We start from the raw sequence: 25955 nt of genomic DNA, 5'->3' as shown, positions 1-25955 counted from the left end.
TGGGGTGGGTTGAGTTCTCACTGAAGAGATCTGGGCAGTCTAAATGAAGGAGGTGGAATTCAAGCTGGACTTTGACAAATGGGTGAGACTTTCAAATGCAGAGCATAGTGTGTATGTGGTGGGTGGGAGAGGTAGGCAGTAGGTCAGGGTAGTAAAATGGGAATATGAATCTAGAAAATGATGCTTTAAGAGCCTTAAATGCTAGATTCATACCATTGTATTAGGGAACCATTGAAGATGTTTGAGAAAAGGACAGAAGGAGATAAGATTGTTATCAAAAAAGAAATGTCAAATACATTTTTCTGATCTAATCAAGCAAGACTCCAAATATTTTGTAAGTGTATTAATTCATTTTGCCAGCTCCAGTGACTTAAACTTCTTGATGACTTCCCATTGTTCAAGAACAAAGACAAACACACCTCTATCACAACCTGCAAGATTCATATAGTTTGGTTATCACCATCTGTTCCCACCATGCTGCCCTTGCTGCTCATGCTGCAGCCACACTGGCCTACTTGAAATTTCCCTCCCACCATGCCTCTTGCACTACAGGACTTCTGCATCTGCTGTCCTATCTGTCTTCACAACTTATCTCCCTCCTCTTTGTCTAGTTATATCCTAATTCCTCTGGTTCTTTCTGATCACAGCTCGAGCATTCCTTCCTGAGAGAAACTCTCCCTAATCTCTCCATTGATAATGCTATCACAACACTATGCATTTCTCCATCACAGCTCTTAACATTTAATACATCTAGTTTTAATTCTTGATTAACATGTCTCCTTCACTAGACCGGATGTTCCATGACAATAGAGGCTTTTCCCACCTAGCTGACAACTGTATCCCCAATGTCTGCACACAGAAAGAGCTCATTAACTACCTGTTGCAAGACAGAGAAAGAAAAGTCAGGACACCAGACAGAACCACTTGGAGAGAAGACTGCTTATCAGTTTTAAGTAATCAGATAACAGTACTATTTCATTCTGTCCTCTGCTGTTTTATGCCTTTTAGAGCTGATCCAAGCTCACAGGGCTTGTCTGGTTTAAAAAAAAAAAAAAAAGCAGGTATATGTTTTCAGTTACAGTGCGTATGTGATGTGTGAGCATGGAAGAGGGAAGAAGGCAGAGCAAGCCTTTTCACAATTACAAATCTGATCCTGTGTTTCAATTCTTCTTTTTCAATATATAGGTCAAGTCTTGCTTACTTAAAGCTTACAAATCTGCAAGCAGAGGCAGCAGATTTTTTTTTCAATATCCTTTCTGGGAAAGGTCTTGCTTATACAGTGCTTTTTTTCACTCCACTTCCTCATATATGGGATTTATGACACATAATTAAACTAAAAAAAAAAAGGCCTGAATCGAGCACCTCTGTGTAAAGGCACCCAAGGCTGATTAGTAGACATGTTAATAGTCCAACACCAAGTTCCTCCATCCTTTCAATGGCCAATCCTGCTTGGTAGCAAAACACTTCCTTCTAGAGAAGGTAGCAATTCATGACTCAGCATGATGTCATTAGCATTTAATCTGAGTTTTAGTACATCATTTAACTTCTTTGAACCCTGTTTTCTATTTATAAAGTAGGAGTGGCGTAATTACTGGACTAAAAAATACTGAGCACCTGACTCTCACTGGCATTTTACATGTACTGTTTCATCTTTTCTTCATAATAATCCCATGGGGTTAGAAATACTCACTTTTATTATGGATAAACTGACTCGGAGAGGAAATGTGACTTGCTAAAATTCACATGATCAATACACAGAAGAGCCTAAGGGTCAAATCCAGACTACCTGACTACTATTTCCTTTGTACTAAGTCTCCTACCTTAGCAGGCTATTGTGAGAACCTCACAAAGAAATGTAATTAAAAGCAAGTTTTCAATTATGAAGCTATACTGTTTTAATACTGCTAAGTAATTTGTTACATCAGAGAGGAAGAACTAGAACCCAACCCAGGATTTTAAGGGTGATAAACATTACTTTTCTCCTAAGACTAGTAGTATTTCCTGTACTTCAAAAATTCTCAATTTAAAATGAGAAAAGAGAAAATAATTGGAAAATGGGCAAGGAAGCTGAATAGGTATTTCTCCAAAGATATATGAACGGCCAGCATGCATATGAAGATGCTCATTATTAGCCATCAGAGGAATGGAAATTAGAACCACAATGGGCTACCACTTTACAATTCATACATGAGGATGACTATAATAAAAAGACAAATAGCAGCAAGTGTTGGCAAGGATGTGGAGAAACTGAAACTCTCATAGACTGCTGGCTGATATGCAGTCCCTCTGGAAAAGAGTCTGGCGCCTGCACAGAAGGTTAAACAGTCACTGTATGACCCAGCAATTTCACTTCTAGGTATATACCCATAAGAACTGAAAATACGTAAAACTTGTACACTAATGTTCATAGCAGCATTATTCATAATAGCCCAAAAGTGTAAACAATGCAAATATCCATCAACTGATAAATGGATAAACAAAATGTGATATATGTCACACAATGGAATGGCCAGAAAAAGAAATGTAGTACTGACACATTCTACAACATGGATGAACCTTGAAAATACGCTAAGTGAAAGAAGTCACAAAAGACTACATAGTATATAATCTCATTTATACGAAATGTCCACATTTCTTACGGCACATCCATAAGAGGCAGAAAGTAGATGAGTGGTCACCCAGGGCTGGAGTGATGGTGGTGGTGGTTTCAGTTCAGGATTTCTTTTGTGATTAATGAAAATGTTCTCAAATTGATTGCAGTAATCGGTTGCCCAACTCTGTGAATATACTAAAACCATTAAACAGTATACTTTAAATGGGTGAGTTTATGGCATGTGGATATCTCAATGAAGCCCCCTTTTGTTTTTAATCCTCTAAGTTCACCATAAACTGCATCTGCAATACCAGGCACTTATTAAAGTTTACTTTAAACCAAATAGATTTTTTTTTTTTTTTTTTGAGACGGAGTCTTGCTCTGCCGCCCAGGCTGGAGTGCTGTGGCTGGATCTCAGCTCACTGCAAGCTCCGCCTCCCGGGTTCACGCCATTCTCCTGTCTCAGCCTCCCGAGTAGCTGGGACTACAGGCGCCCGCCACCTCGCCCGGCTAGTTTTTTTGTATTTTTTAGTAGAGACGGGGTTTCAGCGTATTAGCCAGGATGGTCTCGATCTCCTGACCTCGTGATCCGCCCGTCTCGGCCTCCCAAAGTGCTGGGATTACAGGCTTGAGCCACCGCGCCCGGCCACCAAATAGATTTTTCTTATCACTGCCTAATAGTTGTTAGGATTCTAAAAATTCTGTAGCATTTGCATTGTAATTTGTTAACATTCTTCAAAGAGATGACTTTAAATTACTTTTAAATTATGTACTTAACATGGAATACTAATAGATATAATGCTAAGACTTTCAGTAAAGGGATGTCTGAAAATCCATATATGGCATCATCATCTATCCACTTACTAAAAAAACCTAAGTATTATTCTTATTTTCTCCTATCTTCATTCCTCGTATCCATTTCATCAGCAGGAAACCCTGTTTATAAACTTCATAAGGATAGGATTTCCTGTTTGTTCACTATGGTATCCCCAGTGCACAGAATGCAACCTGTCATACAGAAGATGCTCAATTAATATTTGTTGAATAAATGAATGCATGTTCTATTTCAAATTAGCACCTTTAAAAGAAAAATTTCAAATCTCACTTGATGATTTCTTAGTATTTGTAATTTTTTTTTTAAATGTAGACGATGGCAGTTTTATTTGCCATTCCTATTGTAGAAACATGTGAAGGCTAAATTCTCAAGGGACACAGGTATGCTATGCTGCCAAAATATGTAGAACATAACTTTATTCAAGTTTGCTCTTGTTACTTGATCCATGAATATTTAAAAGATACTTTATTTTATAAAAACTTACATCTGTAAGTAATGGATTGACCATAACAGAGGGCTTAACCTGGAATACATGGATAGGCTTAGAGGCCCATGAGCCCCTAAAATTGTATGCAAAGTCTAACATGTATTTAACATGTTGCATGTGTATCTTTTTGGTGAGAGTTCATAGTTTACCAAAGAAGTCTATGACCCAAGAAAGGTTAAAAAATTACTTAACTAGAAACAGTCACAAAGGTTTTTAAACATGAATTTGTACAATAAAATAATATCCAACAGCTCCATCTATGGGTAAATCATTATCACCTAGCAGAACTAGTGACAACCACCAGAGATCAGTGCATCTTATGAATGCTTGTGTTTAAATCTTGAGCGTCACTCTAGTGGGAATTTATTAACTTTAGTATCACAGCTTTTTTTCCCCCCAGATGTAGATGCAAAAATTAGGAGACTGTTGATGAATTCTACTTACAGTACTTCAGCACCAAAAAAACTGGGCAGTTATGCTGATAAATGTATGTACAATTCAACATTTGTCAGTCTTAAAATGCTTATTTATAGTGAAATCTATATAAAACCGTTAAAAACTTTTCTATTTACATTTTAAAAAATGAAAAGTATAGTTTCCTTTGCCACAACTTGTCAAAACTCTTACCCTCCCACCCCCTTACCCCTTTCACCCTACTTGTGACAGACAGTGATCACAAGACCAAAACATATTGCTTCAACAAACTGTGTCCTAAAAGGTAGAATGCTTAAAACATTACATTTAGAACTGTAAATGAACTTTTACACATTTCAAAGGGGCTTAAACAAAAGTATGTAAAAGTTATTTTCAAAGTCTCAGTCCAATGTGAATGTGCAATTTCAACGTTAAGAAAGCATCATATGAATGAAGAATTTGTTTTCTTAACATGACCGAACATTTCCTTTAGGTCTGAAAATGTTTCTTTTCCTCTGCTTCACAATGAAACATTTCTTAGTACGTTTTCTTAAAGGAAGAGGGAAAGTGGAGAGAGACGACAGTGGAAAGCGTAGGCAATCCTGGTTTACAAGAAATTTGTCAGAAGGAGTACGGCCTGCTTTGAAATGTTTACACTTAAATAAATAGAAGGCAAGTGTGCTGCTCAGAGCACAAAGGAACAATACAATAAATTAGCACACAACTGATGAGAATGCACAAGCCACCCAAAAAGTACTTCCCACTGGTTAGGGATCTGATTTCTACCATCCAAGAAGGATTCTTTAATGCCAGTATTATTCTAGGTGTTTATAAACTAATTACGAACTGAGCAAATGTAAAATTTTAACCAATTCAACACTTCCAGAGATTTGCAAAACACACAAGTTTTTTAAAACTTTTCCTGACACATCATTTCAAAATACAACTATTCACATACTCCTTTTAGATGGTATTTTGCTCAGTAGAAACCAGTTGAGAAACATTCACAGGAAGTCTCTTTCCACTGCAAGACAAAACTTTTTCACCGGCCATGATCCAACAGAGAAAGAAGACCAGGTCTTAAGTCACTGTAAATGTGCAGCTTTTTTTTTTCTTTTTCATTTTTTTTAAAAAAAGTACATTCCTCTGTGAGTTTTATCTTGTTTTAAAATGCTGCTCCTGCAGCAATATCTTGTTAAAACACTGCTGCTTTAGGGTCCACAGCCTAAGTACAGGCAAAGTGCTCTTTTTAGTCATCAAAATACAAGGGTTTCCCTGGACACTTGGTAACCAAGCAGGTTTTAAAGTGCACTATTGTGTCCAAACACTAGGACCGTTCAGCAGAGCTCTGAGAAGGGCTGGGTTCAGTTCCATCCTCCGTGCTACTGTCTATGTCCTGCTCCATTGCTGTCTCCTCATCATCCAGCTGTTGACTGGTGAAGTTGTTCAGCTCAAGAAGCCCACTGGGCTCCACCACCACATTGGAGCTGGAGTGACAAGGAATAGCATACTGAGGAATGGCCTGGAAGAGAAGACACAGGAGAATCTTCATGGTAAGAAAAGGTAACAGAATAACTTCCTCAACAACACCAAGAAAAAAAAAAAAAGAAAAGAAAACTGACATTTATTGGACAACTGGACAACTACTACATGCCAGGCACTGTGCAAGGTGCTTTCACACATCATATTCTACTTAATCCCTGTGACAACACTATAATGACATTATTATTCCCATTTACAAATGAGGAAACTGAGAGGGTAGGTGACTTAACCAAAGTCACACAGTTGGTTAATGCCAAGATTCAAATCCAAATCTTGTACAACTGAAAGAAATCTTTGCACTCCTTTATGGTGCCTCTTCTAACAAGGAGGCTGAAATCTATTGCCTAATTCAACAGGAGAACATTGAATGAAGCTTTCATTTGATTATTAAACAAACGTAAATGTAGCCTAATTTTTCCCTTTATTATCTGCAAGACGAGTACCAGCAGAAGAACACTTGCTGTAGGCCTCTGTGTAAGTAGATATCATAGGTATATTGCCTTGTCAGATTCTTTTTCCTCCATATTAGACATCCTTTAAAAAGGTTTATCAGTTCATGTCATACTCTTGTTTAAAACTCTAAAATTGTTTCCTATTGTACTCGCTATACAACCAAACACCTTACCATGGCTACCAGTTTCATGCCAAACTCACTTGTACCTTAGTGCTTTTGCACTAGTCCTTCCCCTCTTCCTGGAATATTCTTCCTCTAAATCATGGCATGGCTGGCTCTGTCCTCCAAATCATGGCATGGTTGGCTCTGCAACTTGGTTCAAATGCTTGGAAAAGCTTTTCTTCTATGACCACCAACCCAAAAGTAGTGGGTTCATCCCACCCCCATATCTATTACATTCTGTTACATTTTTGTTCATTGCATTTATCTTGTGTTAAATTGTTTCTTACTCTTAAAATGTAAGCTTCAGGAGAACGTGGACAGAGCACGGATCTTGACTATCTTATTCATTGCTAGATGCCCAGAGCTTTGAACAAGGCCTGGCACACAGCAGAGGCTCAGTAAACATTTGACGAATAAATATACATTTTTAACATTAAAAACCCCAGAGCAAAGTTGAATATCAGCACTTTGCAAATATACCTGACCAAAATAACCCTTTATTGGGGAAAGATATAAACTACACTATCAAGAAAATAATGCAAGATGCCTACACATTGATTCTGGAGTCACAAAGTTCTGTTTGTTTGTTTCTGCTCCTTTCTTCCACATACCTGATAATTGTGTAAGACTGTTAGACAAGGTCAAGAGGCCTGGATTTTAGTTCAGCTCTGTCTCTGGCTTGCTGTGGGCCTCTGAGTAAGTCACTCTACTTCTTTGAGCCCTACATTAATCTTATGTAAAATAAGATAGTTGGAGGATACGCTGTGAAGATCCTTGCAGTTCTAAAAGTCTATGAATTCCACATACATAGACTTCTTTATAATAGAAGATACATCTTGTTTACTTCCCTATTCTCAGCACTTAGCACTGTGCCTGGAACACAGTAGTTAAATATACATGTGGAATAAACAAATAAATGAATGAACCAACAATGAATAAAATACATACTGTCCACAAAGAGCAATGCTTTTCATTCAAAGTATTTAATATCAAACACATTGAATTTTTATAGAGCATTCTTCTAGAATCAAAGCACTTTACAGGACTCAGCAAATCAATACTTCAGATCAAAGCTAAACATAACTAATAAGACCTGAAAATGCTCTAACAATATATTAATGACAAGTATAATAATAGGAGTTATTTTTATTGAGCATTGCTCTACACAGACACTTGACCAGGTGCTTTATATATATTTTCTCACTTAATCCTAAAACAACCCTGTGAAGTAGATGTTAATGTTTCCACTTCATAGGTAAAGAAACAGAGAGATACAGGTCAGTTCAGTTGCCCAAACCCACAGTACTGTTACATAATAGGTACAGGTAGAAATCACATCTAGGGATCTCTGACTCCAAAAGTTTGGTTGTTAATCACTCTGCTGTCCTTACCTCTGACATAGCACACCTATCACATGGGACATGCTAAAAGCTGGCTGTGAATTCTGTAAAGAACCTATCCATTAACTATCATCCTTGATACATGAAGCAAATTACATTTTCACTCCTGTTTATAAAGTGCAGAAAAATAATTCCCAAATAAGCTGTTCAAAATGATTTTTAATTTAGTGAGTAAAGGAATCTAAGCCCCCAGTAGGCATGATAATTTTGGTAAAAACAGTAATAGTTACCATCTGTTAGACAACCACCATGAGCCACATACTGTGCTAGGTGCTTGATTTTGTGTAATTCTTGTATCAATCCTGTAAAGTAGGCATTACTGATTCCCATTTTACTGATGAGAAATCCAAGGCAAAATGATGTTAAGTAGCCTTGCCCAAAATCATACAATGAATGGCAAAGCCAGAAAACCATTCCTTTTCCACCACACCTTACTTCTTCAGGGGAAAATACAAAAAATCACAAATCCTTTTGTTAGGAAATATTTACTTCATTTACATTTCTTTTTACAAAGGGAAACACAAATTATTGTAATAATTTAATGGCCATTTCTACTTGCCTTTAAGCACTTCCTCTATACTTAATTCTATCTTAACTGGTTTAACATTGGTCAATTTGCATTCTCCCATAGCTTGGGATCATGGCAAAGAGAAAGTTTAACATAATGAATTGATGGTAAATCCCAGTCTACTCACATTTCAATAAATCCAAATTCTCAATTAACTAAAATGTGCTATTCTGATACCTTCCAAGCTCTACATCTGTTTAGCAAAGAATGACAAACGTCAAGAAAACAACCTGATACCTTGCAAGGAGAGAGGGAGATAAAACACAATTTCTAAGGGGTAGCCTGGACTCAGTGATTCTTTAGTCTTGATCTATTATGCATGACAAGAGATGATTTTTAGAATCAAGGAAATGTGAGATACCATCTATTATCAATGAATAATTCTATTGTGTTAATTAGCCTGTATTTACCAAGACATGAGAGTAACCAAACAAGATTTTTTTAATAACAATGATTGAATTAAACAGTAAAGTTCATGGTTAGTCCCAAATTAAATATAAACATTATTTAGAAATATCCCCTTAGAACATGTCTCTCCAGACACTGCAGTTGAGGTTTGATTGTCCTGAGTCATAAATTTGGATCAAGAACAAGAACTGTTTTCCAAGAAAAGGGTCCCCCAAATTAACCTGAAACAGAAGTGCAATCCAGTTACATTCCAGAATTTTTTGGGCAAAAATTGAGGAATACAAAATTTGAACCCAGGAACTTCCTATCTTCTGGGTTGACTTAATGAGTGAACACATTGGCACGTATAGCTTGTATCTTACAAAATCAAACTGACACATGGGCCCTTTATTGCCTTTACAGTGTGCTGGGTGACAATGTCCATCAATTTTCTGATTCTATTCCAGAAAATAAATAAATTTGTATTTTTGTAATAGGTGTTAAACCAAATTTGTCAAACATCATCTCAAAGATAATATCTATGTCTTCTTGCTGTCTTGGCTTAACTCTTCCTGTGACAAGTCAAAAGTATATCAAACAAACCCACAACCCCCAAGATGCCCAAGATTTCTCATTTTCCTTCCAATTCTTACCTGGATGATAATTTCTGCTGGACTCTCTTCAGCTTTCTTTTGGCCTACATTCTGAATACGCATGAACTGGCCTGTTGCAGGCACTGCTGGTGCATCAATTTTCCTTGTCGTTAGGGAAGAGCCAACAGTGGATGGACTTGAACAGGACTCTCTACATTTCTGTTGCTGGGGAGTGGAATTCGCCATCCCTGCCACCACCATGTGGGTGGAGGGTAATGATACTGCTTCACCAGAGAGCATGCTAGTGGCAAGAGCCTTCTTTGGGGGATCCACTATCATATGTTCTACATTTGTATCAATCTGAGCTTCCATCAAAGACATTTTCAAAATGTCAGACACTGCTGTCTTCTCAGAGGCCTGAATGGGAGATATGCTTGTAACTGGTGATGTCAGCTTAGGCACAGAGCTGCCACCAGTTATCTTTGTAACTGTGGGAGGCTGGCGCCCCTCAAAAGTTATCTTTGTAACAGAGGATCCTTGGGTTATAATTGGCTGCTCCACCTGAAAATAAATTGGGGTTGTGTGTGTTACAGCTACATCTCTTTGAGAAAATCTAATCAAACACCCCAGACAATACGGCAAAAGAAACATTTGTGCGCTATACTAGGAAGACAGTTTTGAAGCTTGCTGTTTTAAAAAAAGAGGGCTGGATAGGAAGAATCTGGTTACTTTTATAAAACCTAGAGAAAGAGGAGGGGTTGAAAGAACCTTTGTTCAGCCAGCCAAGGTTTATAGCAGTAAAGAAAAAAATAGTCTCAGCAGCCTAGTTTTCCTTTGGGATTTACAGCCCTAAACAGTACACCTTCAACCTGGCTCAAATTATTTCATATAATCTTCTGCTTTTAAAATAAAAGATTTTCCAATCTTTTGCTTCAAAATACATGTATACAAACATATCCTATATACATATATTTATAATATATACATACATATACATCACTCCAGCACCACTGGTTTTGCTAATATAATTTTGCTTTCAATCATCCACCAATAATTCCTCTGTAATCTAGAAGATAAATCTAAAAAATAAATTTAACTAGATGGCTATGATATAAGCTACAAAGAAAGATGTTCAAGGAAGTTCCTTTAAAGACTGCAGTTTACTTAGCATTATTACCACAGAAATCAGAGTTCTTACAGGCATGGAAATAAATATTTTATACCAAAAAATAAAAATAATTTAGGGATATCGCTTCTATGCACTGTTGGTCAATGCTGAAGTGATTTCAATAAAAACTGCCTGGAAAATCAAGTTCTGAGTGCTATGCTTTTTTTTCTTCCTACATATTAAAGCGTGCATTTCTTCCCTAATGTCAACCTTCTGATGGGGCAAAGTAATACCAGCGTAATGAGGCTTTTGGGTTTCCTCTTGCCAGGAGAAAGCACTGATATCATGATAGGGTCGTGACGTTCTCATTTTTTTTTCCGTGAACAGAGAAGTTTAACTTTGCATGCTATCAATATTCCGTTACCTGGCTTGCCGTCTGTTTCTCTGACGAAGCTGGGAGCGACATTTGGCTCTGGGGGGTTTGGGGTTGCACGTAGATTTTTGGTTGGTTCGGAGCCTGCTGCAGTTTAGGGAGCTGCTGCGTGGTTTTCACTGCAAGCACCTGTACTACAGTTTGCGGGGGCTGTGCCATTAAGGTAGGAAGCTGCCTGTCTTTGGCCACCATGGGATGCTGTGTGTGCTGTACATCTGGCTTGGGCTGTGCTTGTTCTTGCTGGAGAGGGGTGAGTTTTTGATGCCTGATGGAAAGCTGGGGCATTTGCGGGAGTTTGTGCTGGAGCTGGTCTGCCTGCAGGTGGATGGTCTGCTTCTGTTTAGTCTGGAAGCACTGCAGAGTTTTCACTTGCAGCTGAGTCTGTTCCAGCGGGGGCTGGCTAAGTTTCTGCTGTTTAGCTGACTGTGACTGAGTCAGGGCAGATCGGTAAAACAGACCTGTCTGAGGGTCTAAAGTGTCCATCTCTTCAACCTCGCCCTCCTCAGTTCCAAGTTCCTCGCTGTGTTTGGTAAAAGCAGTGTGACTGCTTAATGCCTAAGTGAAAAAGGCACAAAGTAAGAATGAAATACGAAAAACATCTACATTGCTACATTTTCCTCTTAACTGAAAAGACTTACGAGATTCACTCAAAATTTTCAGAAGAACCTAGAAAGGCCAAGAAACCTCAAGGAGCTTTTGACTGAAACTTGCAATTTCAACTCTCAGACATAGTACTTCGAAAACTGGTCTACTTACTACTATCAGAAAAGTCTTAGAGGGTCCAGAACTTACAGATTAGAAGAATAAGATGGCCCTGCAAGCACAGCCTAACACAGAAAAAGAAGAGAAAGGCTCCCTGGCTCAGGAAACAGCCGGTGGCCTATTCATGATGTTAACCTGTCTAAAAGCAGCAACCAAGCTGTGAGGTCCCGAGAAAAGCCAAGGTTCAGAGAAGCCCACCGTGGCCGTGTGTAGGTCCAGTGCTGTCTGGAAGGTCAGGGAGATTGTCTGAGACCCATGCCTGTCCCAGTCCCCATAGAGAGCCCCCTGCATGGGTGGAGACCATTCTTCAGGCTTCACCAAGGTCTGTATGAAGCACCTCTCGACTAGCATTCCTTGCCCCTTTCCTCAGATCCCAGAGCCCTGGCTCCCAGGAGGGAAGGAGACTGAGGAGGGGACAAGAGCATTCCTGTCAGTAGAAAGGCAGAGTGCCCAGTGTCAGTGCTAAGTGTTGTGAGGAGGCATCATCTTGAGTGACATGGTTAGGGCCAGCCTGTCAGACCTCTCTAGGTGTCTGGAGAAAGGTCAATGTCAGAAGCTGCCAGGTGAGGGCCGGACTCCAGGCTGAGACCTGCCGCCCAAAAATACCTCCAGCCAGCTGGCTTCCCTCAGTGACAAAGCAAGATCCACCCTATCCCCATCCTCCCTACTGCCTTATCATATGCTACACTTAAATCCTAAATTACAAAATTTTGAGATTCAATTGTGACTCTCCCCTATATCATAATGACTTTGCACACACAGGCTTTCAATTCAACATTCTTTGTTGCCTTTCTTTCAAGTAGTTTGCCTACAGTTAGATTCATCATCATGTGAGTGATGGTGACTTATGTGACTACTAATGATAAGTCATGCTTTAATCTGATATCCATAATATAACTATTTAACAGAGGCAGTTCACCTTGGGTTTAAATCCTGGCTCTGCCACCTGGAGCAAGTTTCTTACTTTCTTACTGAAGACAGCATAAGTTTCCTCACTTGTAAAAGAGGGATAATCCACCCGCCTTGCAAGATCATAGTAAGAATCAAACAAGTTAATATACTTAAAGCTCAAAGCACAGTATCTGACACAAATTCAACCTATCAACATGTTTTTCCTTTTCCCCATTACCCTTAATACCAGATGTCCTGTTTTACATTAGATTTATATTCTCAACTTTCTGTTGCATCTCTTCCTCTGTAATTGACCATGTATAGTTAAAAAAAAAAATCAAGTATTTATTTTCCTATTTATTCATAATGTTACTATGAGGATTCATTATAAAAGCAAAACAAAACAAAACAAAACACAAACTCAGCAGCAAACAGCTAAACAAGCCAAATGTTATTTCATTTGAAAATCTTATTTACCTCGATGATACATTCTTCCACAGTAAAATACACAAAAACAGTGACCAATTCTGATGTCATTAGATTCATCTAGATATTCTCACCTTTTTGAAATGGTAAGAATTCATGGATTTAAGAATACTGTTTCAGAATTATTTTCTGATGTTAAGACTCTTAATTAATTTCTTTTACTCATTTCTTAGAAAAGAATTACGCAAACACTCTACATTTCAATTATTTCTCCTCCTAAAATACAAGATGACACTGAATCTTACTCCAAGCATGGGGAGTTACAGAAGATAGAAAGAAAAAGAAGAGATACAACCTGCTGCATAATATGGGTGATTGCTCCAGGAGAAGATGCTGGGATGGACTTCACCACCACCGAAGTCTGTGTTGCAGTCTGTGACTGAGCCACATGCTGGAGCAGGGTCCGCTGGGGCTGGGAAGGCTGTTGGGGCTGGGAGCGATGGCTGACTGAAAATAGAGGAGGTGATGATATTTCTCCAGAAATCACCACAGCATCTGTAACCAGTAGTCATTTTAAACAAATGTCTGTGAGCTTGTATCACAGAAACAAAGTGTAGCATTGTGAACTAGGAGGCAGAAGACCACAGTCTGCCCATCTATGAGCTGTGTGACTCTAAGAAAGTCTCTTATCTTCTCTGAGACTGTTTCCTCATCTGCAAAATGGGAATAACAGAGCTATTATAAGGATGAGATGAGAAATGTATATGGAAGCACTGTGAAAACTCTTATCACAAAGGAGGAACAAACCCCTTAAAGTTGCATCCTCCTGTGAGCTGTACTCACTTTCTCCAATGACTTTCATCCCATTAAGGTAACAAAGCAGTAATCAATTTCTGTAATCCCAAAATAATATCTTTAAGTAAGGCAATTCAAGTTCTTTAATCTCTTGGTCTCAGTTCTACATGCAATAAAAACATTAGTAGCATTCACTCCTTTGTATTAAGTGATTCTGTCTCACAACCTTACAGTTCCTAAAAATCTAAAGGTCTGGGTGATACTGCAGAAAATAAACTGAATCAAGAATCACACTTGGATCCTGTTCTATTCTACTACCAAAGAGCCAAGTGAATTTGAAGAGGTCACTCGGCCTCTATTAGCCTCAAAAACTTAAGAGGTTTTGTTTTGTCTGATTGATTTTCTTTTAATGGGATAATAAAAGCTTGCTGTTTCTATCTAGAAGAGGACCAAATGAAGTAACACATTGAAAAATTGTCCTTAAACTATAAAGTACTAAACAAATATAAAGAGTTAACAAAAGAATAGAAAAATCTGTTTTATCATCTCAAATTTAGCTCACCTGGCACAAATGGATAAGCATGCAGTATAGAAAACATCCCTGCTTCTTATTCTATTGCTACAAAGGTCCCATGAAGTAACCAATCTATCAAATTTTACCAGCTTCAGCTTCAACTTTTTATTCATTTATTTATTTATTTCTGAGACTCAGTCTTGCTCTGCTACCCAGGCTGGAGTGCAATAGCACAATCTCTGTTCACTGCAACCTCCACCTCCCAGTTTCAAGCTATTTTCATGCCTCAGCCTCCTAAGTAGCTGGCACTACAAGTGTGCACCACCACACCAGGCTAATTTTTGTATTTTTTAGTAGAGTCAGGGTTTTGCCATTATGGCCAGGCTGGTCTTGAAATCCTGGCCTCAGGCGATCTGCCCACTTCGGCCGCCCAAAGTGCTGAGATTACAGGCATGAGCCACCACACTCGGCCTCAACTTCAACTTTTTACACAGTCCACAGAGCTTTAAAAATGCATATGATTACTGGGAAACTAACCCTTTGAATTAGAAACAGATAAAAATATAACATATCTGTAAATTAGCTAAGGATTTTAGGATTATTGAAACTCTCTCAATAATCCATGATTCTAATATTCATATACCCTGATCTATAATTTCAAATAGCACTTATTTCCTGTTTAGAAAAGTCATAGTGGGGTGCTTAAGAGTAAGATGATCACTATGGAAATCAATGTAAAAATGCCATTTATGTATTATAAGGACTAACTTTAAAACTATCCAGTGAAATATAAATAGGCTTTATTTTTTATGACACATTCTATCTATATTCACAAATGCAGTGTTTCTATTGTTGCTATACATATATCTACATGTGATTTGAGAGTATAGGCAGCATTACCAGTATTCTTTTATAAATGTACTGTACTATCTTACAGTATTTCACAGTATGCTTTGTATGCACATGTTAAATTATGCGAGTTAACAAAATTTTCCACATGTACTCAACAGAACCAAAAAAAAGATAGTCAAGGTTTACATTAAAACAATGACTGAAGTAATTTACAATATGATTGAGTAGAAAAAACAAATTATAATATTAAAATTAAGCAAATTAATAGTTTTTAAATGAAAGCATCAGAAATGGCATGTGAAAATAAATAACATTATTTCAGATGAAATTATCAGATTATATGGGACACTTCTACCACCCATACTAATCTTCATAATTATTACATTAAGCATTTTTTTATTAAGAAGTGAAATGAATTTTAAAAAGATCAACTAAGTCTATTTAAAAATAATTCTCCTTCAACTATAAATTACTTCACGGTAATTCTCCAGAGTTCAGGAAAGTTAGAGAGAACTAGTACCCACCGCAGAATGATACAAAGGGCAGGTCAAGCAGAGCAGCTGGCTTTTAATTCAAACAAATGGTCAATATGGCTGTGGATATCATGGGTGGAGATTATGGAAGAAGGTCACAGAATAAACACTTGGAATATAGCTGAAGTGACCTTAACTGGGCCATATAAACACCATAAAACAGTCATTTTTATTACTTTAAAGAACTCTTTTCCACTGTCAAAATGCTAATTTCTGAGAAAGAATTCCACTATTCTACAAAAGAAAAATCTCTCTTCCTTTCACTAAGTGGAGCTTACCTTTCCTCTACCAGATGAGAGTAGAGCGCATCCATTTAAGTGGTTCCCCCCAAAACAATCATCTTTTACCTTCAGTGATACTACAAATGGATGCACACCACTTACCTAGAAGGGGAAAAGCAACCTCTGTCCCCTCATCAGTGCGTTCTGAAAGGATAAGTAAGGGAAGAAATCATAGGTCTTTTCATCCGTTCACCATGCAATAATCTAGTCTACCCCCAGAGGTTAATATTAAGTTCCCCAGAATACCGGCCTCTGCTTTAATTAGCTTTCTGCTAAATAACTCTAAAGAAAGATTCTAGATGGCTTTCCATATCTTACCTGGATTTTCCCCTTTGGCAATTTTAATCCATTAGTCTTAATAATATTATCTCCTAAAATGATGCCAAAGAATTCCTTTTCTCTTTGGTATTTATGTCCTTCAAATATCTGTAACTTTATGTTCTCCTTTAATCACTGCTAAAGAAAACTTAAGATAGGAGTCCTCTACATATTGCCTCATAAGTCATCTCTCTTAAACTCTTTAATTATTCACATTACTACTCCCTGAACTATTTCAAATTTCAAGGTAATAAAGTGTTCAAAAGAGAAAGCAGTATTCCAGGTGTGGTCTAACCAGAATAGGATAGAAATAATATATCTTGTTTTATTTCTCTATATATGCCATCTAAAAATCTCAGTGTTTTTCTGCCAGACCACGTTTTAAACAAATACCTAATCTGCTTTCCACCAGAACTTGTAAGTATTTACATGGATTTAAGGGTTTTTTGGTTTTTGTTTTTATTTTGAGACAGAGTCTCCCTCTGACACCCAGGCTGGAGTGCAGTGGCACAGTCTCAGCTCACTGCAACCTCCGCCTCCTGGATTCAAGGGATTCTCGTGCCTCAGCTTCCCGAGCAGCTGGGACTACAGGCGAGCGCCACCACGCCCAGCTCATTTTTGTAGTTTTAGTAGAGACGGGGTTTCACTATGTTGGCCAGGCTAGTCTCAAACTCCTGACCTCAAGCAATCTGCCCGCATAGGCCTCCCAAAATGCTGGGATTACAGGCGTGAGCCAACGCACCTGGCTAAGGTTTTCTACTTTTGAAAATATTAAAAGGACTGGATTTTACTACTTCTTTCCCCCTTGACTCACCTTCCCACAAAACTAAAAAATTTAGATGTATAAAAATACTTATTCTAGGCCAGGCGCAGTGGCTCATGCCTGTAATTCTAGCACTTTGGGAGGCCAAGGTGGACGGATCTCTTGAGTCTAGGAATTCAAGACCAGCCCAGGCAACATGGCAAAACCCCATCTCTACTAAAAATACAAAAAATTAGCCAGGCATAGTGGCACACACCTGTAGTCCCAGCTACTCAGGAGGCTGAGGCAGGAGGATCACCTGAGCCCAGGAAGTTGAGGCTGCAGTGAGTCATGATTGCGCCACTGCACTCCAGCCTGAGCGATGGGAGTTAGACCCTGTCTCAAAAAACAAACAAACAAACAAACAAACAAAAAGCAAAACTCATTCTTAGACAAAAGATATTTTATCCTCTCCCTATAACTGTTGCTGTATATTCACAGTTGTTATTTACGGCTGACTTGTAGTTTTATATTACCTACAAACTTTGTAACATCCTATTTTTTTTCCTAGTCATTAAAGACAGGGTAAATCCCAAGGATGTTGAATTTGCTCTGAAAACAAACAGGAAAAAAGCTAAAAATATAAAGAATATATTCTCCCCCAAACAATCATCCCATGAAATTCAGAAAGGTAGTTCTCCTACCTTAATACTATCTTTTAAGAGGACACCTACCAGTAGTGATGTATTCAGCTACTAGTTCTGACTCTACCACAGCAATTGATGGACTCTCAGGAGAATGTCTCTTTTCCTGGGTCATCTGAATAGGCACTGCCATTTGACTCAGGTCAATAGTGGGTTGTCTTGGTTTAGATTCCAATTTTTCCTTTACTGCATAAAAAAGTCAGGGGAAAAGTTAACTTTTATTACAAACAAGTACCAAAACCAGAGTTGTCCACAGGAATAATGAACCAGACCTCTGGGGTGCCACACTTGCAGTGACTAAGTAGACAGTGAATTGAAAAGAAAAAAGCAGATTGCTATGTATGGCTGTTTAGTGCACAACTTGCATAACCATACTCAGCAGCCTAGTAAGAAGGACTCACATACAATAACACAAAAATCATCTCTTTTTTATCTCTAAGCCAAACAACTGAATTTTTCTCTTGTACAAGCTCCTTAAGGTATTTCCTATACCCTTCCTCAAGGTATTCCCTGTGGCCTTGAGTTCATCAACCTAAAAACAAAGGGTGAATAAGCAGTACATAACATGATTTGCTCTAGAACACATCTACCCAGAATAGCACAACACAATGACCAGTTTAATTTGCGCTATTAAAAATTCAAGATATCTCCAAATGAATGTTACAATATCTTCAACAACTCCTAAAGAATACAAATTTTCATGGTTAGAAAAAAATGGCTTCTCTGTTTCTACAAAAATGTCTGATACAACAGTCTGGAATCAGAATGATTTCCACGAGTAGATTCACTTTCTATATACCTTGTTATCAACTTTTCTACAAAATCTATGTGTTCAAAATCCCCACCTCTATCAGGTATTAACAGAAATGGCTGAGTATGTCAATGACAAAGAACTAAAGAAATCCCTAAGGTCAAAAATAACACCGACAGAAGGATGAACCAAAGACTTACATTAAATGCTAGTAATCTTTGGATCAAACAAGGTGGAAGTTACAATAAACGGTAACCAGTAACTAAGTCCACTGAATGTTCATACCCACTGAGTACATAACCTGACAAAAATCAAAACAATTAAACAAAATAAGTAAAACAAGAACAAAAATACAAAAGTCACCCTACGAGTAGAGAGGACATTGAATTAGGAACCAAAAGATGAGTCTCACTCTGCCACTAATCAGCTGGATAACCTCTCTAGATCTCAGTTTAGTTATCCATAAAATGAAAGGGTTGGATGACATAATTGCTAAGGTCATTTAAATACTCTGAAAATCTTTGACCTATTATAGTAGAAAAGTCAGTACAACTTCCACAGGTTTGTTCTAGAGTTTATCAAAGATATTTAGTAATTAGAAATACTGATAGGATCTTGTTATATGAGGACAACTTTGCATGACAGCTCAAGTGGCTAACCTATACTATTCAAAGAAATAAGTCTGAAGATAAAATTAAAACAAATCAGAATGTTAGCAAGGGCCACTAAAGGTGTTTTGTGCTTTACCAATATCAAGGAGGATAGCAAGGCCCTTCAATCTGCCTCCTGCTACTCTTAAATGCAAGTGGCAACTGTACTGTATCTAGCCTTGTGCTTAGAAGTGATAGAACTACTCCTTTCTAGTGCTAAGAAACAATAGGACTCTCCATTTTAAGCAAGAGACAAAGAAGACAGAGCTGTCAATTTTTTTTCTCCTTTCTACAGATAGTCCATTTGTACTTCAATATTCCTGTGCACATCTTATTGAACAAGTAAACCAGACTGTACCAATGATTATAGACAAGTCCAGAGGGGGGAAATGTGCTCAAATAATAGCAATAATAATAATAATAATAATAATAGTAATAATCATAACAGTGGTAGTATTTTAGCACAACCCGTCTCTAGAGAAAACATGCTTCATTCAGTTGAGCATGTGAATTCATACCTGTTGTCTGTTGGAGTTCTAACAGAGCTTTGATTGTTGAAGTAGCTGATTGTGATTCACTGGATACATCCTGATAAATTATGGTAGGGCTAGTCTCCATTGCAATCTCATGTTCTGACCAGTCCTGACGCCGGGAAGCAATTACATGAACTACAGGCTGGGAATCTGTTTTATATTAGTTAAAAAAAAACAAACCCTATAAACAAAGTTTCTCTTAAAAAAAAAAAAACAATTTTTTTTTGTCTGTTTGTTTATCTTTCTATTTATTGTAAACTACATGCTTTATCTCCCCAAGAAGACTATAAGCCCCTAGAGGGCATAATGTCTTTCACTTCTGAATTCACTTATTCATTCACTCATTCATTGATTCCACAAACTGGACACTTATGTTCCAGAATCTAGATATGGCATTGAAGATATAAAGGAGCTCACAGAATAATCAGAGGATGCTCAAGAAGCACATAGTCTGGTTGGGGAGACAGACATGTAAAAAGACAAATTACAATTCAATGTGATAATTGCTATTATAAATAGGTATGCATATGTGTAGGTGAATGCATGTTTGTGTACAGTAAGAACAAAATGCTGTAGGAGTCTTACTTTCTCCAATGCACCTGAAAATATGTGTTGTATTACAGCCTGAGCATTCTGTCAACACTTATTGGATGGCTGAATTACTGAAGGAAATCCTGTTCACTGCCAGCAAGAAAAGACAGATGACCTAGAACCAGCATGATATAACAGGACAAGTGTAACATCTGGAGCTCAAAGTCATGGGTTATAGCCCCAACAATATCAATTATTAGCAAGTTGATTCTTTGGGTCTTAGTTTCACTATTTCTAAGATGGGAATAAAGTTACCTCTCTTCCTCATAGGATTTCTGAGTATGCAATGAAACGATACATGGAAATGAGCTTTATAAACTATGAAGGCCAATAGAAATGTTATTATTGTTTCTTTGTAGCTTATAAGTTCTCAATTCTAAGACCGTTTGTTAGTTTCAAAATAAATTATAGCCGTAATTCAAGGCTGATTATATTCATGCTATACAGGTACACATATAAATACTACATGTGCATCAAATCAAGCAACAAGTTATTTTTTCAGTTTTCCACCTATAAAATAAGCAAGTTGGACTAGACCATTACGAACTTCCTAAACTCCTTTGTCCAAGACACCAAAGAGGAAATTGTGGAGGATATAAAGGCATGATTCCTTCTTCTAAATTCAGATTATAATGGAGGAAACGTCAAATAAAGATATATGGCTTTGTAGCTTGGGGCAAATATCAAACGATTAGGCAAACAAGACAAATAGAAAGTAAGAGGCTGCTTTGAATTGGGATGGTCAGTGAAAGCATCACAGAAGAATGAAAAGAATTCAAGTAGCTCCCAAAACAAGAATAAATATAATAAACGTTTAACCCTCTATGAACCTTATATTTTTTAAAGCCACAAAGTTGTTGAAAAATGTTGGGGCAAGGGGAACAACTCTTCCAACAAAACAGCCTTCCTGAAAAAAACAAAATCAATATACAATAGATCTAGAATTTTTAATTACCATGAACAAACTACATTTTTCTCCCCAAAACTCCAGGTAGAATATATGCCACACTAAAGACAAATAATTTTCCATTAAACTTCCCCAGAAATACAGAAGACTGGATGCTATCCTGCAATATCAAATGCCACGTGAAGCACAGAGCAGCTTTTATTTATTCATTTTAAGTAGATATGTAGAATTTAAACTTAAGAGAATTGATTACATTATGAAATAATTCCTTTTATATAACTTAAGCCCTCAAAACTTAAGAAAATTTCTTTTTTTTTTTTTTTTTTTTTTTTTATTGAGACGGAGTCTTGCTTGTGCCTGCCAGGCTGCGAGGCGCATGCCGAAGCGAGGTCGCCGCCCACCGGCAGGCCGCCGCGCGCTGGGGTTCAAGGCCATGTCCCTGTCTCAGCCTACCGAGGTAGCTGGGACTACAGGTGTCCGCCACCATCGCCCAGGCTAGTTTTTTGTATTTGTTTAGTAGAGACGGGTGTTCAACCGTATTAGCCAGGATGGCTCGAATCTCTGACCTCATGATCCGCCCGTCTCGGCCTCCCAAAGTGCTGGGATTACAGGCTTGAGCCACCGCGCCCGGCCAAGAAAATTTCATAATGATATAGGCAAAGAATGACTTCGCAACCCAACCCTACAAGACACACTGAATATCCACAAAAAGGCAGGGATTGTGTTTATAGAAATAAGGTAGAAAGAGATAGGAAAAAGGGAAAACAAATTTCCATAGGAGAGCATCTATCAAAGACCATTATCCCAAACAACATCACCTCGTAGGTACTAGAGAGATTGCTACATCTCTGTCTGTCTATACTCAGAAAGAGCAGCTGACCATCATAAGTATCACTGTAGCAACCCTGTGACACAAGATAAGTGTGTGAACCTACTTGAAAACTCGTCTTTAAATGATTCTCTCTCCTACTTTTGGCTTATGCTTAGACCTAAATGAATCTACTGTCTATCAAGTCATGGAATGCAATGACTAGGAAATCAGGAGCTTGATCTCACCAGTAACACGTGCTTATGCAGTGTGCATTCATCTAGACTTCCTGCGTCTCTTGCAGATGGTAGCCTTCTGTCCCTCAGATGTCTTTCTGAACTGAACAAGTATTTATTGGATACCTACTACATATTAGATACTAGAGATAAACACTTTAGCATTATACTCAAAGGCAGACTCAGACATCTCTGTGGAAGAATACCTCCTATGTCTCTATTATAAATGGCCTATATCATGCTTTCATAGAATCTTAAGACTTCTCCATTAGAAGAGACCTTAAAGTTTGTCTAATGCTGCCATCAATCTTATACTAAAATCTTCACAATATTTCCATGGGTCTGAGAACTCTAGCACCAAAGTACTCACTACTTTCTAAGACAGTTTCCTTACAACTCTGCACAGTTATGACAATCAGAAAGTTTTTTCATATTGAGTAGAAACAGGTCTTGTTGTGACTTCTACTTAGCACTTCTATTGTCTGTTCCTGTATCCACAAAGACCAATTCTTTTCCTTCTTCCACATCACAGTCCTCAAGATAACTGACAAAAGCTCCTATGTCCCCACCAACCCAACCCATCCCCATCTTCTCTTCTTCATGATAAATATCCTGTTTCCACCAACTATTGCTCATACAAAGTGATTCCAAATACCTTACACACCTAAATCATTGCTTCTAAACTAAACCTAAGATATCAATATCCCTTTTACGATGTAATATATACCTTCCCTCTGAAGCACTGTCATAAAGCTCAAGGACTTCACAGTATTTAATTGCCTAGACAGCAAGGCCCAAAATGTTCCAGAGAACATTTGTTCCTCAAGATGTTTGCAAAAAAGGGTTCCATGGTCAAAAAAGTTGGGGAACATTTTATATTGTATCTTCCACTCTTCATCTTTCATATACATATTAGCACATAATTGCTCTGAAAAGTTCTGCAATAAGTATGTTTCTGCTCAACCTAGATTTATTCCCCACCCTCACCTTTGACCTACTGAGATCATGAAACTTCAGAAAGAAATCATTCTAGAAACTGACTTATGACTTACTCAAAGCAATGTCTTTACAAGATACATTTTTATACTTAACTCATGCCTTATTCCATCATAAATCTCTGCCCTTGGTTTTGTCTCATTTTCTTCCACTTCACTTAATATAATCTTATATTTTAATCCACCTTAAAACCTTTTGGAAACAAAGCATAATATAAATAATCTTTAATACTTGTTTTAAAAAAATCTGGAACACATTCCCAAATACGTTCTAGGCTACCCCATTCCCAAATGAGAAAGGGGAAAAAGCCCATTTAGGAAGAAAAGCACAGGAACAATATGACACACGATCTGATCTTCAGTAAGTGACCAAGGCAAGGATGGCCTTAATCCATTAGGTTTGGTCACCTACTTATCTATCCATATCTAGGTGTATACTACTTACTACTTAACAGGCCCACTCATAAGGTTAGGGAGAACTCCAGAAAAAAAAAAATCTGGACTCAGGCAACAAAATGAGTTTATAAGGTGCAGCTTAACCCAGTGCCACAGTTATTATGGTAGATGCTCTGCTACTTTTCATTCAGTGAAATTTTACTGAGTACCTTCTCAGTCCTAACTGAACTCTTTGATAAATACCAGACATGTATGAAGATGAATATGATCTTTAAGCTTGAGAAGCTAATAGCCTAGTTGAAAAGAAAACAATTATAATACACAAACAAAACATACAAAATAAAATGGTCAATGTTAAAAGAGCTGATGCACAAAGCAATATTGGAAGCCTAACATAGAAGAATGAATCCTTTCAGGGTGATCAAGGAAAGTCTCAAAATAGGGTGATGATATTCTAGCCTATAAGGAGACAGTTGAGGAATAAAAATTTCTCTTCCTTCGGGGTGGAGGACAGTAGGTGAAGTTCAGAAACCACAAGTGGAATCAAGGCATTCTCTTGGCATACGTTGTCCTTATTCCAGGACTTGTGTAGCAGAAGTCACCAGAAAAAGGACCTGAAGTCAAGAAAAGATTGATTTTTCCTTAGAGTAGAATGCCAGCTATTAAATGTGCAAAGAATAATGAACTTAGGAAAATCATCTATGGATGCTAAAACTACTGGATAAGTGTTTGATGAGGAACATGATATTTATATCATGGACCTTCCTACAAATTACTATTAATCTCAAAGGGAAACATGTTAACTTCATAGTGGAGAAAACCAGACGACATCATCTTAACCAAGTGATCAATGTGAACATCACCTATGCTGGTACAAGCTGGCATCATGTTTCTCCTGATAAAACTGAGGATATAACATCCTATCTGTGGAATTCCCGATGAATCTAATCATGAGGAAACATCAGACAAAACCAAACTGAAGAATATTCTACAAAGTAACTGATCTATACTCTTCAAATATCAAAGTCAAGAAATACAAAGAAAGGCTGAGGACCTATTCCAGGTTAAAGAGAATTAAAAAACTATGACAGTTAAATGCAGCTAAATGCAACGTGTCTACCTGAATTTTATTGAGTACAGGTGAAAACCATAAAGAACATTATTAGCTAATTAACAATATTTGAATATGGATTGTAAATTAGATAATATTACTATAACATTAAATTTCTTGACTATGATAATTGTATCTTAGTCATAAAAAGAAGAATCCTTAAGAAATATAGGCCTACAAATTTAAGTAAATATAAGAAACATGATAGCTCAACTTACTCTTACATGGTTAAGAAATTTTAAAAACATACACACACACAGCAGAAGGAGGGCAGAGAACCAACAACAAAGTAAATGTGGCAAAATGTAAATAAGTAGTGAGTCTAGGTAAAGCCTATACACAGGAGTTCTTTTTACTATTCTTGCAACTGTTCTGTAATTTTGAAATTGTATCAAAAGAAAAGGTCACTTTAAAAGAAAAAAGTGGCTAAAACTACAAAAGCAACAATGTAACAGAAAAATAAACTGCTATATAGTACTTACATTCCTAATAAGTAGGAATATTCTTCACATACTTTGAAAATCAGCATGACCTGAGACTAACCAACATCTTAATCCCTTTCTCTTTAAATCACAGCATATATATTCCCAGACCTAGTCTTTGTAAGAATGTAGTAAGCAGCTATACAAGGTGATAAGGGGAGGGAAAAACAGATTATAAAAATCTGCCTTACAGTCAACTATGCCTATTCTAAATTGTGAAATCTTCTGATATAGAATATTTTAAAAAGTAATATACAATGAAAGATATATTAGGTTGGTGCAAAAGTAATTGCAGTTTTGCCATTAAAAGTAATGGCAACTGCTTTTACACCAACCTAATAGAAGAAATAAAAACAGAAGACACAAACTTATGTCCCATTCTTAGAATAAAAACTGAAGATTCGGTCAAGCACAGTGGCTCACGCCTATAATCCCAGCACTTTGGGAGGCCGAGGTGGGTGGATTACTTGAGGTCAGGAGTTCAAGACCAGCCTGGCCAACATGATGAAACCCCGTCGCTACTAAAAATACAAAAAATCAGCTAGGCATGGTGGCACGTGCCTGTAATACCGGCTACTCGGGAAGCTGAGGCAGGAGAATCGCTTGAACCCAGGAGACGGAGGTTCCAGTGAGCTGAGATCGCGCCACTGCACTCTAGTCTGGGCGACAAAAGGGAGAGTCTGTCTCAATAAATAAATAAA

The 25955-nt window shown here is 37.6% G+C and overlaps 1 protein-coding gene across 10 annotated transcripts in view; it reads right to left on the bottom strand.

The window, feature by feature from the left end:
- Positions 1 to 3737: 3737 nt before the first annotated feature.
- Positions 3738 to 25955, bottom strand: part of EMSY (EMSY transcriptional repressor, BRCA2 interacting) — a 109407-nt gene continuing 87189 nt past the window's right edge. For 3 of the 10 annotated variants that reach the window (XM_017868641.1, XM_017868645.1, XM_017868646.1), the window contains 7 exons: positions 19714 to 19878; positions 17825 to 17980; positions 16133 to 16174; positions 13411 to 13610; positions 10968 to 11531; positions 9496 to 9996; positions 4424 to 5851 (listed from right to left, as the gene is read on the bottom strand). In XM_017868641.1, the coding sequence (XP_017724130.1) occupies positions 5657 to 5851; positions 9496 to 9996; positions 10968 to 11531; positions 13411 to 13610; positions 16133 to 16174; positions 17825 to 17980; positions 19714 to 19878 (1823 nt within the window). In that variant the 3' untranslated portion in view covers positions 4424 to 5656. Of the gene's footprint in view, positions 5852 to 9495; positions 9997 to 10967; positions 11532 to 13410; positions 13611 to 16132; positions 16175 to 17824; positions 17981 to 19713; positions 19879 to 25955 lie in introns of all 10 variants that reach the window. The other 7 variants (XM_017868642.1, XM_017868643.1, XM_017868644.1 and 4 more) reach the window with 5 other exon arrangements.

The sequence above is a fragment of the Rhinopithecus bieti genome, unplaced genomic scaffold, assembly GCF_001698545.2.
Source record: "Rhinopithecus bieti isolate Rb0 unplaced genomic scaffold, ASM169854v2 scaffold_2574, whole genome shotgun sequence".
In the NCBI taxonomy this organism is placed as follows: Eukaryota; Metazoa; Chordata; class Mammalia; order Primates; family Cercopithecidae; genus Rhinopithecus; species Rhinopithecus bieti.
This window is presented reverse-complemented; position numbering and strand designations above follow the sequence as displayed.